This window comes from Carya illinoinensis, chromosome 9 (genome assembly GCF_018687715.1).
Source record: "Carya illinoinensis cultivar Pawnee chromosome 9, C.illinoinensisPawnee_v1, whole genome shotgun sequence".
NCBI classification, from domain to species: Eukaryota; Viridiplantae; Streptophyta; class Magnoliopsida; order Fagales; family Juglandaceae; genus Carya; species Carya illinoinensis.
Window position 1 is genome coordinate 4,169,940 of NC_056760.1, and position 19,385 is coordinate 4,189,324.

General features: G+C 34.9%; 2 protein-coding genes across 2 annotated transcripts; one reads left to right on the top strand and one right to left on the bottom strand.

Moving 5' to 3' along the window:
• The first annotated feature begins 508 nt into the window (after positions 1-508).
• LOC122275946 (uncharacterized mitochondrial protein AtMg00810-like) lies at positions 509-1,492 on the top strand. The gene is made up of 2 exons (XM_043085295.1): positions 509-832; positions 893-1,492. Exons 1-2 carry the CDS (start codon positions 509-511, stop codon positions 1,490-1,492), a joined length of 924 nt encoding a protein of 307 aa, XP_042941229.1.
• Positions 1,493-18,254: 16,762 nt separating this feature from the next.
• LOC122275949 (26S proteasome regulatory subunit 6A homolog) lies at positions 18,255-18,749 on the bottom strand. The gene has a single exon (XM_043085297.1). The coding sequence runs from the start codon at positions 18,747-18,749 to the stop codon at positions 18,255-18,257; it is 495 nt and encodes a 164-aa protein (XP_042941231.1).
• Positions 18,750-19,385: the final 636 nt, after the last annotated feature.

The window sequence follows — 19,385 nt, forward strand, 5'->3', positions numbered from 1 at the left end:
AAATGCAATGCAAATAGAACTTCAAGCACTTGAGGAGAATCACACTTGAGATATTGTTCCTTGTCCTCCTACAGTCACATCTATTGGGAGTAAATGGGTTTTCTCTGTAAAACTTTACTCTGATGGCTCTTTGGACCGGTACAAAGCTCGCCTTGTAGCTCTGGGTAACAAGCAAGAATACGGGGTTGATTACGAGGAAACATTTGCTCCTGTTGCCAAAATGACCACGGTTCAAACCGTCTTAGTTATTGCCGCTTCACAGTCGTGGCAACTGCATCAGATGGATGTGAAGAATGCATTTCTTCATGGTGATCTCCAATAGGAGATTTACATGAAGCTCCCCTCTAGTATGACTACTTCTTCTTCTCATGATGTACGTAAGCTACGATGTTCTCTATATGGGCTCAAGCAGGCGCCCCGGGCTTGATTTGAGAAGTTTCGCAGTACAATCCTTTCATTCAGTTTTACACAAAGTCAGTATGATTCTTCTATCTTCTTCCACGCATCTATGTCGGGTATAGTCATTCTCTTGGTTTATGTGGATGATATTATCATTACTGGCATTGACTGTGGTTTGATTACTAAGCTTCAGCAGTTGTTACATGCAACTTTTCATATGAAAGATCTTGGCCAGCTCACATATTTTTTAGGATTGGAAGTTCATCATCAGGCTAGTGGTATTTTCGTGAACCAGCATAAGTATATTCAAGATCTTATCACTTTGGCTAGTTTGGAGGACACTTCTTCTGTTGATACTCCTATGGAGGTCAATGTCAAATACAGGAAAGATGAAGGGGACTTTCTGAATGATTATACTCTCTATCGGCGCTTGGTTGGGAGTCTTATCTACTTGACCACTACTTGACCTGATATCTCCTATGCTGTTCATCAGGTTAGTCAGTTTATGTCTGCTCCTCGGCATCTCCATCTTGCTGCTGTTCGACGCATCATCCGCTATCTTCGAGGTTCACCTACTCGTGGGTTATTCTTTCCTACCGGCTCCTCACTTCAACTTGTTGCCTATAGTGATGATGATTGGGCTGGGTGTCCAGATACACGTCGATCTACTACGGGTTGGTGTATGTTTTTAGGTGATGCCTTAATTTCTTGGAGATGCAAGAAACAAGATCGTGTGTCTAAATCCTCTACTGAGGCAGAGTATCGTGCTATGTCTACTACTTGTTCTGAAATTGTATGGCTACGCGGTCTTCTTGAGGAGCTTGGGTTTCTTCAGACTACTTCTACCCCTCTTCATGCTAATAACACTAGTGCTATTCAGATTGCCACCAATCCCGTTTTCCATGAACGCACCAAGCACATTGAGGTTGATTGTCATTCTATTCGAGACACCTTGGAAAGTCGGGTGATATCTCTTCCTCACATCTCTTCTGATCTCCAAGTGGCTGATGTCTTCACCAAAGCTATGACTCGACAACGGCATCAATTTCTTGTTGGCAAATTGTTGCTAGTTGACTTACCATCATTAATTTGAGGGGGGATGTTACCGTATACAATTAATTAGATGCTGTATAGATTGCTATTAGCTGTATATATTATGTTACCATGTATAGATGTTGATTCTTAGGAATCAGTTAGACACTGTGTATGGCACGTACCTTTGTGTACAGATGGAATGAACGACATAAAGTGAATCCAATTGAACACAGAATCATTTTCCAGAAATGTCTCTCAGTTTCTCTTGGATTTTCTGAGTATTTTGACATGGTATCAAGAGCAGGTTCTTGATTTGTGTCTGTTCGAATAGACTCTCTTAAAAAAGAACTGCATGAGATGTTTCTTAATATCATGCCAATGGGTCAAAAAAAAAATTATTAGAAACTGTTCGATACCAGCAGTCGACGATTAGTCATCTAAAGTCTTCAGTTTGAGACCGCTACTCTCTGTATTTAAAATCACTTTTATGAAAAGCAATTGAAAGAAATGAACAGACACAATTTGCTTCATCCTCGCTACAATGACTTGTTCAAAATTAATCATTCCCCGATACATAAAAAAAATAAAGAAATACTTGTGCAAAAAATTGTATATGTGTTGATATTGTGTTTCACGGCCTGAGCAGTAACACGATGGCCCAGCATGGTTGCCTGTAACAAAGAAGGTAGAAGGAACTCTAGTGAGGTCCAGGGTCACTTCAATGCTAAAGTCAGTACAGAAGAAAGATAAGAGAGAGTCAATAAGAAGAAGAGTTCCCAGAGAGCCCCCTCTAGGCGGGATTAGGGTATTTATATCTGGCTCAGACTTGGTTGCCGACGAAGATCGTGGGATGTCAGGTCATGCTCAAGTCAAATCTGACACGAACCTCCTGTTATGGTAGTGTGTTAAGTTGAGGTCATGCCGTCTGACGGTGCCTCAAACAACATGGCATTGCATGTTCAGGCTCCCAGACATTCATTAAATGTAGTATGTTCCTGGCCTGGTGCGCCCACTACTTGACATGCCCAGCCACCTGGGCTCTGGGGGCCTACGCTAGTTTCATACTTTCTTGCAAGACTCGGTCGGTCTTTGAGATCCTAGGCGTTCACTACCTATGTGGGCTCTTCGACTAGATCGAGCTTGATGCTTGGGTCTCTCTAGAGGGCAGGCACGTCGTGTGCCTGACACACAACTTCTTGCTTCAGGCCCCTGGCTAGCTCTGGTTACTTACTGCCTGATGGGTTTGAGGCCTTCTTACTCCTTGTGGCCTAATCCTGTTGAGCCAATGCCTTTCCTGGGAAGGGCCTCGGTCACAATATACATAAATGAATCTGTATGTGCATAATTATAGAAATGCATGAGAGATCGATGGAGATAAAAAGAAAGAATGTGCGATTGGGATGTAATGAAATAGAAATATAGTGTGTGCCATATAGAGTTTAAAGACAAAAACAACTAGTATGTAAGACAGAGAGAGTAGCTTATTAGGGAAAGTGGCATCATAAAAAAAGATAAGAGATTGAACAAAGGAGAAAAGGGACCGAACTCATGGGAGGGGGTGTAAAAACCAAAAGTCAACACAAATTAATTAGTAGTTAAACATTTGCTAAGAACCAGATCATCACGAGGGTAATCATAAAACACCAAATTTGTTTAGAGCGATGTTATAGATGCAAAAGGATCTTACAAATTGACATGGTACACTATCAATGTGCCACATCTGTTTTTTTTTTTTCCCTCCCCTCCCTTTACCAATTTCTTTTCCAAACACTTGAGCCTAACGTTGTCGCAGCCTCTCAACGACGTTGCTCTCTCATCTCTAACAAGATGGGAGACATCATCATCGTCACTCTCACTGATAGTTACACAATCTCTCTCGATCTCTCTCTTTGAAAAAAGAATATGTGAAGGGACGGGGGCAGTAGTTAGGGGGAGTTAAAGAAAGGAAAAAAAAAAGGATTTACATGACACACTAATACTGTATCGTGTCAATTTGTAGAATCCTCTTTTGTCTCTATGTTTTTAAGTTGTTTAACTTCGCAAACCCTCCTGTTAGCCTTTCTTTCCTTTCTATCTAAGGATGCTAGGGAAATGAGATGATATGAAAATTTTGTTAATAATAATGAGTTGATTTGTGAATAGCACTGAGATAGTTTAGGTTAAATATTTATTGTGTTTTAACAAATGAGAGAGAAAAAGTTACATAAAAAATATTATAAATTTTAAATATTATTAAATTTTAATTTTTTTAAATAACATTTATTTTAAGATTTGAAAATTTTTAATTATTTTTTACTTGAAAGTTTGGAAATATTGTAATAATTTGTTTGAAAAAAATTAATAATTAATTTAAAAATATTTATATTTGTATAATATTTAAAAAATTCTGCTACGTGCAACTGAGGTGCAAAACTGTGGGAAATTGGCATGCCACGTTAGCTAAACAAAAAAGAAGAAGAGCGAAACATAACACAGATGAAAACGAGAATAAGGAAGGGAAATTCAGATTTCAGAAGGTTTAGAATTCACGTGAGTTTAGGAAGAAAAACTTTTCGATTTTGGGTCTGAAAGAAAGAAGAGATCACTATCGTCATTGTTGTCTTCGGGTCTGGAAGAGCTCTTCGTCGTCGTCTTCATGTAGGTGTCTCGTCCTTCTCTGCTCGCCTTCACGTGAACAAGTTGTAGCTCTCATCTTAGGTCCTACATTTTTTTTTTTTTTTGTCTACAAAAGGCAAGAATTTGAAGAAACTCAGGTCTAGGTCTTGTAAAAAGATAATGTCATAGCCAATTACATATTACAAAGAACGAGTGTACTCCCTTGAACAAGTTCTTATCTACTAGCTTTGCTTTCTTCCTGGCCAAGCTTGAACGATATAATATTCCAGAGCACATAATTTTGAAGACATAAACTTGTAAAATTGAAACGAATCCTCTCCTAGTTTCCAGTCTAAGCATAGTAATTCCAAGCTTCATTTCTTCTTTGCCTAAACCTGAATTATATCTCCATTAAAATCTTCTCGGTTCACCTCAGTTGCATCCCGCCGGAGTGTTGAGGAAATTTAATAATTTGAACGTTTGGGTTGTCCTAGTTTTTAGGAGTGCGGGTAAGTTTGTTTCAATTTATCTAGTCAATAGAAGTCTGTTTACCCAGTCAATAGGAGTTTGGTTTTAATTTTGGATAGTGCCTATTTTCATGTTACTTTCAGTTATGTATTAGCCTATTTATAGGCTGTTTGTTTATCAATGAAAAATTAGAAAAGTATATCCTCTGCTTTCTCTATAATCCTCTGCTTCCTACTGTTATCAGTGGTACTAGAGCAGGTTGAGTTCCAAGGAGAGAAAAAGTGAAATTGATGGCTTCCGAAAGTTTTGTATAGCCAACCATTCCACACTTTGATGGTCACTATGACCATTGGAGCATGCTCATGGAGAACTTCTTGAGGTCCAAAGAAGATTGGACGGTTGTTGTTTCTGGAGTAGCAGAACCAGCATCAGGTGTTATACTGGCAGATGCGCAAAAGACAGAGCTTAAAGGGCTGAATTTAAAGGATCTTAAAGCAAAGAATTATCTCTTCCAAGCTATTGATTGCTCAGTCTTAGAAACCATTCTTTGCAAAGACATAGCCAAGCATATTTGGGATTCTGTGAAGAAGTACCAAGATACAGCAATGGCTAAGAGGCAGTAGCTTCAAGCCTTTCATTCGGAGTTCAAAATACTTCGAATGAAGTCAGGAGAATCAGTTACAGACTATTTTTCAAGAACGATAGCAATCGTAAACAAGATGCGGATCTATGGCGACAAGACATAGAATGTTCTCATTGTTGAGAAGATTCTTCGATCCTTGACACCAAAATTTAATTTTGTTGTCTGTGCTATATAAGAAGCTAATGATGTTGGTTTACTGTCAATTGATGAGTTACAAAGTTCTTTGTTGGTTCATGAGCAAAAAATTAACCAACAAGAAAAAGAAGAACAAGTATTGAAGACCTTATCAGAAAATCACTCTACACCTAGTAGAGCTGATAGAGGACGAGGAAGAGGCAGGGGTCGAGGTAGAGGAGGCAAAAACAATAATGATCGTGGGAACCAACACCAAAATCATCATCATCAAGAGAATCAATTTCATGGAAGAGGCAAAGGACATGGAGGCCACCACTCAACAACTTATAGATCAAAGTCAACAGACAAGTCCAATGTTAAATGTTTCAGATGTCATAGGTATGACCATTATAAATCAAAATGTCAAACTGATTTGAATAAACAAAGTGAAGATCAAACTAACTTTGCAGAAAAGGAAGAACAAATTTCTCTTTTGATGGTGTGTCACGTGAAGGAAGAAACTCAACAAAACATGTGGTATTTAGACACTGGCTGCAGCAACCACATGTGTGGAGAGAATGAGGCATTTTCTGACTTGGATGAATCTTTTCGCAGCTCTGTTAAGTTTGGTGACAACTCCAAAAATTCTGTTATGGGAAAAGGAAAGGTAACAATCCAAACTAAAGGAAATGCCACCCACACTATTGCTAATGTTCTTTTTGTGCCAGATTTAAAGACCAACTTGCTTAGTGTGGGTCAGTTACAAGAAAAATGATACAAGATTTTTATCAAAGATGGAGTATGTCAGATTCAAGACGCAAAGTTAGGCTTAATTGCTCAAGTTAAAATGACGGCAAATCGTATGTTCTCACTTTATCTCCACAACACAGCTCATTCATGCTTCTCGGCAAAATTAGAAGATAAGGCATGGCTATGGCACTTTCGCTATGGGCATCTGAATTTTGGCGGATTGAAAACACCACAACAAAAAAGCATGGTGACTAGGCTTCCTCAAATTACAGCTTCTTCTCAAGTTTGTGAAGAATGTATTGTTAGCAAACAACACCGTAATCAATTCCCACAAGGAAAATCTTGGAGAGCGAAGAAAGCATTGGAGCTTGTTCATTCCGACATTTGTGGGCCAATAACACCACATTCTAATGGAGGTAAAAGATATATAATTACCTTCATTGATGATTATAGTCGTAAGACTTGGGTTTATTTTTTGCAAGAAAAATCTGAAACCTTTGTAGCTTTTAAAAGCTATAAAGCTCTTGTTGAGAAAGAATTTGGAAACCCAATAAAAGTTATTCGCACGGATCGTGGTGGAGAATATAACTCACATGAATTTGTAAATTTTTGTGAGAACCATGGAATCAAGAGACAACTTACAGCAGGTTATACACCCCAACAAAATGGTGTATGCGAGAGGAAGAACCGCACTATTATGAATATGGTGCGAAGCCTTTTGACAACAAGTGGAATTCCAAAAATTTTCTGGCTTGAAGCAATTAATTGGAGCACTCATATATTGAACATAAGTCCCACACTTGCTGTTCAAAATATGATACTAGAGGAAGCATGGAGCGGAAGGAAACCTGCTATAGATCATTTTCAGATTTTTGGGTGTATTGCCTATGCCCATATTCCAGATGAGAAGAGGAGGAAGCTAGACAACAAGGGATAAAAATGCATTTTTCTTGGTGTTAGTGATAAGTCAAAAGCTTATAAACTATACAATCCTAGCACCATAAAAATTGTCATCAGCCGTGATGTGGTATTTGATGAAAAATGCACCTGGTTATGGAATCAAAATGGTGTTAAAGAAAGTATTCCAGCAGATTTTGATGATGAGGAGAAATTGCAACAACCTATGGAAAATGAGCAAGAAGAGGAAGTCACTCAAAATGTTCCAACTGATCAAAGCCCACTTGCAACTAAATCACAAAGGTCTCAACGTGTTCGAAGAAGACTAGCATGGATGATTGATTATGAGGTAACTGGAGTTGACCAAGGTGATGACCCACTTACACATTTTGCTCTATTTTTAGATTGTGATCCTACCATCTTTGAAGTGGCTGTCAAAGAACCAAAATGGAGAAAGGCTATGGATGCTGAAATTATAGCCATTGAAAGAAATGATACATGGGAGCTATGTGATCTTCCAAAAGGGTAGAAGACAATTGGTGTAAAGTGAGTTTACAAGACAAAGCTGAAGGAGAATGGTGAGGTTGAAAAGCACAAGGCATGCTTGGTAACTAAGGGCTACAAGCAGGAGTTTGGTGTTGATTATAAAGAAGTCGTTGCTCCGGTTGCAAGGCATGATACAATCATATTGGTGATTACTATGGCAGCTCAAAACTCATGGTCTATCTTCCAGTTGGATGTGAAATCAGCATTCCTCCATGGAGATTTGAAAGAAGATGTATTTATCGATCAACCTCCTGGTTATGTAATGCTTGTCAATGAACATAAAGTGTATAAGTTAAAGAAAGCTCTATATGGATTAAAATAAGCTCCACGGGCTTGGTATAATTGTATAGAAACTTATTTTTTGAAGGAAGGATTTCAAAAATACACTTTTTATAAAGACTGGAGATAGAGGAAAAATGCTCATTGTTTGCTTATATGTAGATGATTTAATCTACACTGGAAATAATACATCCATATTTGGAAGTTTTAAGAAATCCATGATGGTTAAATTTGAGATGTCTGATCTTGGCATGATGCATTATTTTCTTGGTATTGAAGTGATGCAGTCTTCTACTGGAATTTTTATTTCTCAAAAGAAGTATGTGAGAGAAATCTTGGATAGGTTTCAGATGAATGATTGTAATCCTATATGTTGAACCCAAGGTTTCAAGTTTCATGTGATTATAAATCTACACATGGATTTTGATGATAACAAATGAATTCAAAAAATAAAGGAGTTTTAAGCTCAAGTTGTTCACACAATGGAATCAAGCACATCAAAGAACCAAGCATGAGCAAGAAGGAAACAAGTTCACATTAAAGTCATAGAGTAATGTTGTAAATCTCTTAAAATTCGAAATTAGGATTAATACTCAAAATTAATATTTTATCATAAAGCATTAAAATACATTTTCCACATGTGCATGAATATTTTTGAAAATTAAATTTGAAAATTTTGAAAGATGATTGATTGTCATCTTTTACATGTGCATGCCTTGATTAAAGGGTTGAACTTTGAAAATATTAAAGATGATTGATTGTCATCTTTCACATATGCATGTTTTATTTGAATATTTTTAAAAGTGATTGATGCTTTTTTAGACTTATACAAAAGGTAGATGATTTTGTTTGAAAAATTTGAAAAGTAAAGTGTGCTCATTTTGTCATATACAAAAAGTAAAAGATTAGGTTTGAATTTTTTGAAAAGGAAAGTGTGCTCCTTTTGTCATATGCAAAAAATAAAAGATTAGGTTTGAATTTTTTGAAAAGGAAAGTGTGTTCATTTTATCATATGCCAAAAGTAAAAGATTAGCTTTGATTTTTTTGAAAAAGTGAATGATATTATCTTTGACAATTGAAAAAGAAGAACTTTTTATTTGAATTTTTTGAAAAAGTGAATGATTTTGTCTTTGACATATGAATCTTTTTAAATTTGAATATGAAGTCTCATATGCCTATAAATAGATCATTTGAGAGCTTCACATTTACAACATCAAAAGCATACAATATTCATTCAAAGCTTTCATTCTCTCTTCTCTAAGCATTGAGCCTTAATCCTTGTTCATTTTGAGAGATATAGTTTGCGTTGTATTGTTCTTATTTCACTCATTGAGGAGTGTTTTCTGATAACCTACCCACTATCAGCTTTTGTTTCAGAAAAAGGATGTGTATAACCCTTGTGCGTGTAGAAAGTATTCTATACGGGGAATAGTTGAATCACCACTTGTAAGGTGATTGCAAGTGTAGAAGGTGTTCTACACTGATCCTTTGTAGCGTTGTTATTCAAAGGTGTAATAGGTTTCTATCTCCACCTAAAGGAGGTTGAATAGTGAATTTGGGAATCCTCAAGGGGTAGCTTGAGGCGAGGACATAGGCAGTGGGGCCGAACCTCGTTAACATACTGAGTTTGCTTCTCTCTTACCCTTATTCTTTATATTTATTGTTATTTCATATTTTATTTATATTTTATATTATATATTTGATTTATAATTGTTATTTTTTTAATACAACTCAATTCACCCCTCTTGTGTTAGTCATCTGGGTAACAATTGGTATCAGAGCTAAGAGCTCTATTATAAGATTAACTATCTTTTGAGTTAAGATCTTATGGCTAACATTGCAACTTCATTTGGTGAAGGTCAATCTAGCAGTCGGCCTCCACTCTTTTGTAGAGATAATTACTCATTCTGGAAAGTTAGAATGAGAATATTTCTTCAAACTCAAGGTAGAGAAATCTGGAAATGTATTGTAAATGGACCTTATATTCCAACAAAAGTGGTTGATGGAGTAAAGGTCAAAAAGGAAGAACAAGAGTTTGATCGTGAAGACGATAGACTTTATACTTTAAATTTAACTACTATGAATTTATTATATAATGCTCTTAATGGAAATGAGTTTAATAGAATAATGAATTGCGCTACGACAAAGGAAATATGGGATAACTTGGAAGTAACTTATGAAGGAATTTCGCAAGTCAAGGAATCAAAAATTTATATTCTTACTCATGAATATGAAATGTTTAAGATGAATGATGATGAATCAATTTCTAGTATGCACACTCGTTTTACTAACATCATAAACAGTTTGACAGCTCTTGCCAAAGTTTATTCCAAGGTGGAGATAGTAAGAAAAATTCTCAACTCTTTACCAAAACGTTGGGAATCAAAAGTTACAGCGATTCTTGAAGCTAGAGACCTCAAGAAACTCGAAGTCAATGAACTCATCGGGTCACTTATCACCCATGAGTACATATTGAAAAGAGGAGAAGAAGAAGGAAAGCCAAAGAAGAGCTTAGCACTTAAAGTTGTTCCTCATGAAAGTGAAAGTGATGAAGATGAAGAAAATGACGATAAAGATGAAGAAGTTGCAATGATAACAAGAAGAATTCAGAGGTTCTTGAAGAAAAGTAGAACTCCTCCGAGGAAATCCTTCCAAAAGTTTTCCAAGAAAGATTCAGGTAAAAATGACACTTTAATTTGTTATAAATGCAATAAACCTGGTCATATCAAGCCAGATTGTCCTCTGCTAAAAAAAGATCGAAACAAGGGCAAGAAAGCAATGAAAGCTACATGGGATGATGATTCAAGTAGTTCAGATAGTGAAGCAAGCAATGAAGAATCAGCAAATCTTTGTCTTATGGCTAAAGATGACATTGAGGTAACAAATCTTGATAATATTGAAAATCTTTCATATGAAGAATTGCAAAATGTTTTAGAAGAGGTTTATGAGGAATTTGAAAAATTGGGTATCAAATATACTACTTTGAAAAAGAAAAATTTTTCTTTAACAAATGAAATTGATATTTTAAGAAAAGAAAATATCATTTTGAAAGATGAAAATCTTGAATTGAATAAGAAGAAAACCGATTTAGAAAATATTATTGAAAACTTTACAAATGGAAAAAGAAATTTTGAAAAATTTCTTGGTAGTCAAAGATGTGTTTTTGACAAGGCAGACTTGGGATATATGCCAAAACAAAAATATAAACCTTATAAAAATTTCTTTGATAATCCTTCTATATCAAAGACCAATAATCAAAATTCTTTTCATAAAAATAATTTTGTCAAAAAAAGATATTATTATAATCATTCAAGTTCTTCATATATGTCACATGCTATTTGCAATTTTTGTAATAGAAATGGTCATAATTATCATACTTGTCCTATTAGAAGAAATCATACAATGACTGTTAGGGCCATATGGGTACTTAAAAATCTTGTTTCTTTTAATACTAATAAATAAAGGACCCAAAGAACTTGAATACCAAGAAAAATCATTTTAATTGTTTTTATAGGTATGCATGAAGTCATCCACAAGCAAAAATAAGTGGTTTTTAGATAGTGGATGTTCAAGACACATGACGGGAGACAAGACTAAATTCTTTGATCTTAGATCTAAAGAAGAAGGACACGTGACATTTGGAGACAACTCGAAAGGGAAGATCGTGGGAATAGGTAAAATTAGTAATGAATCTTCTCTCATGATTGAAGATGTTCTACTTGTTGAATGTTTCAAACATAATCTTTTGAGCATAAGTTAATTATGTGATAAAGGATTTACAGTTACTTTCAAAATGGATAAATGCATTATTTTGAATGATTATGATTGTAATATTTATTTTATTACTTTTAGAAACAATAATATTTATACAATCGATTTTGAAGAAATTACCTCACAAGATGCTATTTGCTTTTCAGCGCAAAATGAAACTAGTTGGCTATGACATAGAAGATTAGATCATGCCAATATGGAACTTATTTCCAAACTTTCAAAAAATGATCTTATGAGAAGTTTACCAAAAACAAATTTTCTTAAAGAGAAAATTTGTGATGCATGTTAATTTGGTAAACAAACAAAACTTCTTTTAAAACTAAAAAACATATTTCCACTACTAGACCATTGCAACTGATACACATGGATCTTTTTGGACCAAATAGAGTTGCAACTCTAGGAGGAAAATATTATGCATTTGTTATTGTTGATGATTTCTCTAGATATACTTGGGTCATCTTTCTTGCTCATAAAGATGAGGCACATAATGCATTTATCAAGTTATACAAGAGAATTCAAAATGAAAATGGCTATACTATTTCAAGTATCCGAATTGATAAGGGAAAAGAGTTTGTTAATAAAAATATTGAAACATTTTGTGATAAAAACGGTTTTGTGCATAATTTTTCTGCTCCTCGAACTTCTCAACAAAATGGGGTAGTAGAGAGGAAAAATAGATCTCTTCAAGAGATGGCAAGAACAATACTCAATGAGAACAACTTGCCTAGTTTTTTTTTTACCGAAGCGGTAAATACTGTATGTTATGATATAAATAGAGTTATGCTAAGGTCTAAGTTAGATAAAACCCCCTATGAGCTTTGGAATGAGAAAAAGTCCAACATTGGCTACTTTCATATATTTGGATGCAAATGTTTTATTTTGAATGACAGGGATAATTTAGGCAAGTTTGATGCAAAATCTGATGAATGTATCTTTCTCGGGTATTCTACTAATAGTAAAGCTTATAGAGTATTCAATAAAAAGATTTTGACGGTACAAGAATCTATGCATATAGTATTTGATGAATCTAATTCTCCACTCTCCAATAAATCTATTGATGAAGAAACATGAGGTATAAATAATACGGAAAGTCTCAATCTCAACAAAGAGAAAACAATAGAGGAAGTTCAACATGGAGCCATCAGGAAAGATCATCAAAATTTAATACAAGATGCAACCAAACAGTGAAAATTTGTGAAAGATCATCCAGTGGAACAAATTTTGGGAGAACCTTCACAAGGTGTAAGTACTCGATCATCTCTTAGAAATATTTGCAATCATACTGCTTTTCTATCTCAAATTGAACCCAAAAATATTGATGACGCACTTCTTGATGAATCTTGGATTCTAGCTATGCAAGAAGAGTTGAATCAATTTGAAAGAAATGATGTTTGGACACTTGTTCCTAGACCCAAAAATCATACTATTATTGGAACAAAATGGGTTTTTAGAAACAAAAAAGATGAGTCCGGAGTCATTACTAGAAATAAGGCTCGACTTGTAGCCCAAGGTTTTAATCAAGAAGAAGGAATCGATTATGATGAGACATATGCACATGTCGCAAGATTAGAAGCTATTCGAATGCTACTTGCATATGCTTGTTATAAAAATTTCAAACCTTTTCAAATGGATGTTAAAAGTGCTTTCTTAAATGGTTTTATAAATGAAGAGGTATATGTTGAACAACCTCCAGGTTTTGAAAATCATATTTCCCCAAATCATATTTTCAAACTCACAAAAGCACTATATGGACTTAAACAAGCTCCTAGAGCTTGGTACGAGAGACTCAGTGATTTCTTGATTAAAAAGGTTTTTCAAGAGGAAAAATCGACACAACTCTTTTCATTAAATATGAAAATGATGATATTTTTTTGATTCAGATTTATGTTGATGATATAATATTCGGTGCTACTAATGAAAATATGTGTCAAGTTTTTGCTAAGACTATGCAGGAAGAATTTGAGATGAGCATAATGGAAGAACTTACATTCTTTCTCGGATTGCAAATTAAGCAAGCAAAAAGTGGGACATTCATTAATCAATCAAAATATATTAAGGAATTACTGAAAAAGTTTGGGATGGAAAATGCTAAGGAAATTGGAACACCAATGAGTCCATCAACTAAACTTGATAAAGATGAATCCGGTAAGTCAGTTGACTCGAAAATATATCGAGGTATGATTGGTAGCTTATTATATTTAACAGCCAGTAGACCAGATATTATGTTTAGTGTGTGCTTATGTGCACGCTTTCAATCATCTCTAAAAGAATCACATTTAATTGCAGTTAAGCGCATTCTTAGATATCTTAGTGGTACAATTAACCTAGGGTTATGGTACCCTAAGCACACATCTTTCGATCTAATCAGCTACACATATGCAGATTATGCTGGCTGTAAAATAGATCGAAAAAGCACTAGTGGAGCATGTCATTTCTTAGGTCATGCACTAGTTTCCTGATTTAGTAAAAAATAAAATTCTGTTGCACTATTTACTGTTGAGACAGAATATGTTGTTGCGGGTAGCTGTTGTGCTCAAGTTCTCTACATGAAGCAACAATTTGAAGATTTTAAACTCATGTATAATCACATTCCAATCAAATGTGATAATACAAGTGCTATAAATCTTTCAAAGAATCCAATACAACATTCTAGACCTAAGCATATTGAAATAAGATATCATTTTCTTCGAGATCATGTGCAGAAAGGCGATATAATATTAGAGTTCACAAACACACACAATCAGTTAGCAAATATTTTTACAAAACCTTTACCAGAAGATAGATTATGTATGATCAGAAGAGAAATAGGTATGATGCATGCTATGAATATCTCTTAAAAGATAGACTAGAGTCAATAAAAATAGAGATAGATTTTTTAAATACTTTTACATAAACTTGAGATTCTTAGCCTCATGTTTGAGACGCTCATTCTCTTCATACAATATCATGTCATTCTTATCCATGGAAACCGGCAAGCGGAATGAAGAATCTAATAAAGATTTCAACTGTTTATTCTTCTGCCGAATGATTCATTCTCTTGTGTGAGACTCTTGAACAATTCGTTGAAGTACAACAATTTGTTCTTTGAGCTTTTCAACTTCGTGATTTTTGGCTTGTAGCCGCTGAGAAAAAGCAACAATAGAGGAAGAGTAGCGAGTCTCAAGACTCACCAAGTTATAAATAGCATCAGAATCTGACTTATTAGTCAGATTATTATTTTCTTGCTGCAACATGGCACCAATGACAGCTGCAGAAAGGACAGGAGGTTGAAATGCAGAATGTCTCATGGATGGATTTAGAGAAATGTTAGAAGAATGAGCTATTGAGAAAAGAATAGAAGGCTTAAAACGAGAATTTTGAAGGAATGCAGATGAGTTATAAATATGAGATGAAAACTTGATGCGGATTGGATAAACTTCAGGATTGATTTTATAGAGATAGCATAAAAAATAAGACAAACTATTGTCTCTTCAAATCTTATTTAGTCAAAAGAAATACAAGATATGCTGGACACACATTGTCAAAAGTTTTCTTACTAAGCCAGCGAGATTAACAGTAGATTGTCCCTATTTTTCTAGTAAACGATGAACCTCTGCTGTTATCTGTCGATGTTGACCTTGTATCTGAACCCTTTCTCGTTCCAGCTCCTCTATTCGTGGTTGCAAATCATGAGCATACCAATCTGTAAATTTTTTTAACTCTTGGTTTTCTTGCTTTAGCCTTTTATTCTCACTATCCTTATTAGCAAGCTTCTGTCGTAACTCAAATATTTGCATGTTAAGATGATCAATCTCACTCACTCTCGCCATTAACCTTCGAGACATGATCGTAACAAAGGCAACATATTGACTACTGAGCATTCTTGATTCTGCAATAATCTCAGAATCAGCCTTACTAGAAAAACAGTTCTCTGCTCCTATCATGGTATTGACAGCCTCAGGAGAGAAGATTGATGATTGATCCATCAAGGGTTCCTAATTCAAGTCTGGAACCTTAGTGGAAGAGAATTGCTCAGCCATTCTATCGTTGTGGAAAAACAGAACTAAGGTCAAGAAGCGATGTATTTTTTTTTTGCATCCGATAGATGAAAATGATCATTTTTCTATAGCAACTCAGAGCTTTCAATCACGTTTGTCAACAACATCAGGCGATTGTTTAAATCTCCAGCCGCGCTAAATTCATAGAGTTAGGCCTCGAGACTTTGCAGCATTTGTCGGGTCACGGACGGCTCCTTTTTCAACTATCTATAGTGATTATTAAACGCATCGTTTTCTTCAATCCATTTACTTGCTGTCAATCCTTTTTAATGATGCCAAAAGGGGGAGAAGTTTTAGACTAGAACATTAACATTGTTTAAATTGCTAAACAGAACATTAACATTGTTTAAATTGCTAAACTTGTTATATATGCTTGGAATTATATTTATACTTTTGCTTGAAAAACTAACGCATATTTTCAGGGGGAGCTTAAGTATTAATACAGGTTTCAAGTTCTATCAAGTATTTATCATCATCAAAAAGTGGGAGATTGTTGAACCCAATGTTTCAAGTTTCATGTGATTATAAATCTACACATGGATTTTGATGATAACAAATGAATTCAAAGAATAAAGGAGTTTCAAGCTCAAGTTGTTCACACAATGGAATCAAGCACATCAAAGAACCAAGTATGGGCAAGAAGGAAACAAATTCACATTAAAGTCATAGAGTAATGTTGTAAATCTCTTAAAATTCGAAATTAGGATTAATACTCAAAATTAATATTTTATCATAAAGCATTAAAATACATTTTTCACATGTGCATGAATATTTTTGAAAATTAAATTTGAAAATTTTGAAAGATGATTGATTGTCATCTTTTACATGTGCATGCCTTGATTAAATGATTGAACTTTGAAAATATTAAAGATGATTGATTGTCATCTTTCACATGTGCATGTTTTATTTGAATATTTTCAAAAGTGATTGATGCTTTTTTAGACTTATACAAAAGGTAGATGATTTTGTTTGAATTTTTTGAAAAGGAAAGTGTGCTCTTTTTGTCATATGCAAAAAGTAAAAGATTAGGTTTGATTTTTTTGAAAAAGAAAGTGTGCTCATTTTTTCATATGTCAAAAGTAAAAGATTAGGTTTGATTTTTTTGAAAAAGTGAATGATGTTGTCTTTGACAATTGAAAAAGTGAATGATGTTGTCTTTGACATGTGAATCTTTTTAAATTTGAATATGAAGTCTCATATGCCTATAAATAGATCATTTGAGAGCTTCACATTTACAACACCAAGAGCATACAACATTCATTCAAAGCTTTCATTCTCTCTTCTCTAAGCATTGAGCCTTAATCCTTGTTCATTTTGAGAGATATAGTTTGCGCTGTATTGTTCTTATTTCACTCATTGAGGAGTGTTTTCTGATAACCTACCCACTATCAGCTTTTGTATCAGAAAAAGGGTGTGTATAACCCTTGTGCGTGTAGAAAGTATTCTATACGGGGAATAGTTGAATCACTACTTGTAAGGTGATTGCAAATGTAGAGAGTGTTCTACACGGATCCTTTGTAGCGGTGTTATTCAAATGTGTAATAGGTTTCTATCTCCACCTGAAGGAGGTTGAATAGTAAATTTGGGAATTCTCAAGGGGTAGCTTGAGGCGAGGACGTAGGCAGTGGGGCCGAACCTCGTTAACATACTGAGTTTGCTTCTTTCTACCCTTACTCTTTATATTTATTGTTATTTCATATTTTGTTTATATTTTATATTATATATTTGATTTATAATTGTTATTTTTTAATACAACTCAATTCACCCTCCCTCTTGTGTTAGTCATCTGGGCAACAATGTAAATATTCCATCTGAGTTTGGTATAAAGCTAAACAAAGATGATGGAGGAAAAAATGTTGATGACACTCTTTACAAACAAATAGTGGGGAGTTTAATGTATTTGACAACAACAAGACCTGATATAATGCATGCTGTAAGTGTGATTAATAGGTACATGGAATGTCCTATAGAGATTCATCTCTTGGCTGCAAAAATAATTTTCCGTTATTTGTAAGGTACTAAGGACAATGGGTTGTTCTACAAGAGTGGAGAAAAGTCAGATCTATTTGGGTTTATAGATAGTGATTATGCAGGAGATTCAGATGATCGAAAAGCACATATGGGTATGTTTTCGTGATGGGGACAGGAGCTGTTTCATGGTCATAAAAAAAGCAACTTATTGTCACATTATCATCCATTGAAGCTGAATTTGTTGCTACAACAGCTTGTGCTTGTCAAGCTATCTGTCTAAAGAAAATCCTTAAAGAACTGCATTTTAAGGAGGATGGACCTACTCATATTTATTGTGACAACAGTTCAGCAATAAAGCTTTCAAAAAATCCAATTTTACATGGTCGAAGCAAACATATAGATGTGAAGTATCCAGATTGTTGATATTCTAACCAAGCCTCTCAAATTTCTTGCATTTCAGAAGCTCAGGAAGCTACTTGGTGTTTGTACTTCAAATGTTTCAATTTGAGGGATAGAGCTTCAAAGTTTAACTCTTATTAAACTGGATGTATGTTTGGAACATCAGTTTAAGGGAGAGATTGTTGAGAAAATTTAATAATTTGAAAGTTTGGGTTGTCCTAGTCGTTAGGAGTGCTAGTAAGTTTGTTTCAGTTTATCTAGTCAATAGGAGCTTGTTTTGAACTTTTGATAGTGCCTATTTTTATGTTACTTTCAATTATGTATTAGGTTGTTTGTTTATCAACGAAAAATCAGAAAAGTATATCCTCTGCTTTCTCTATAATCCTCAGCTTCCTACTATTATCACGAAGGGCTATCATGCCTGCCTCCACATAAACGACTTTTAGTTGTGCCCTATTGAAATTATCGGTCAACCGAGCCAGTTCTTCAAAATTCACATATGGATGAACATTCATCTTCCTCGAGTGGATTTGCAAGATACAGGCTCTGGCTTCTTCAGTGAGATGTGAAAACTGAATTTTACGACCCAATCGACCAAAACGCATAAGTGCAGGATCCAATTTGTCAGCACGATTTGTAGCAGCGATGACCTTAATCTGGTCATCACTACTAAAGCCATCAAGTTGATTAAGCAATTCTAACATCGTCTGCTGAATTTGCCTATCTCCACTTACTTCACTATCAAAACGTTTTGTGCCAATGGCATCAATTTCATCTATAAAAATGATACAGGGAGACTTCTCTTTTGCAAGTTGGAAAGGCATTATGAACAAGTTTTGCTCCATCCCTAATGAACATCTAGACTAGTTGTGGGCATTGAATACTGTGAACTTGTAAGATGGTACATGCACTGTTCTTCCTTGCTCTAAAATTCATCTCTCTGGCTTGAATTCTAAGCAATTTTCACCCCATATGCTTTCCATCCATTCCATTGAGTAGAGAGAATATAGTTTGGAAAACCGTCTAGTTTTAATGTTCCTTATTCTCCATGATTCTATAAGTCATACAAGCTATCAACAAGTCAAATTTTGCTTCTTCTATCTTCTCGTTTCGTGTGTCAATTTTGAGTGGAAAGGTAGGGTTAATGTGAGAATGGGCTTTCGACTTTAAAGCTCCTTCATCATAGATTTCTCGTGGTAGATTTTAAGTGAAAAAGGTGAAAGATAAAGATAGAAGGTAGTTCTGGAAATGGAGGTAATAGGATTTCGAGTGGACTGTGGTAGACACAGGGAAGATGGAGAAAAACTATTATGTGAAATGAAAAGATGAAGGCGAAAGAAAGATAAAAACGGCATCATTTATATTTTACCACGTAGGATGCGGTTTCTCGACAATTCCACTGGCCGGTTTCGTATAGAGTTTCTCATATTTAAAAGGGAAATGATATAGAAGGAGTTATATGAACATCCCTTAGGAATCCG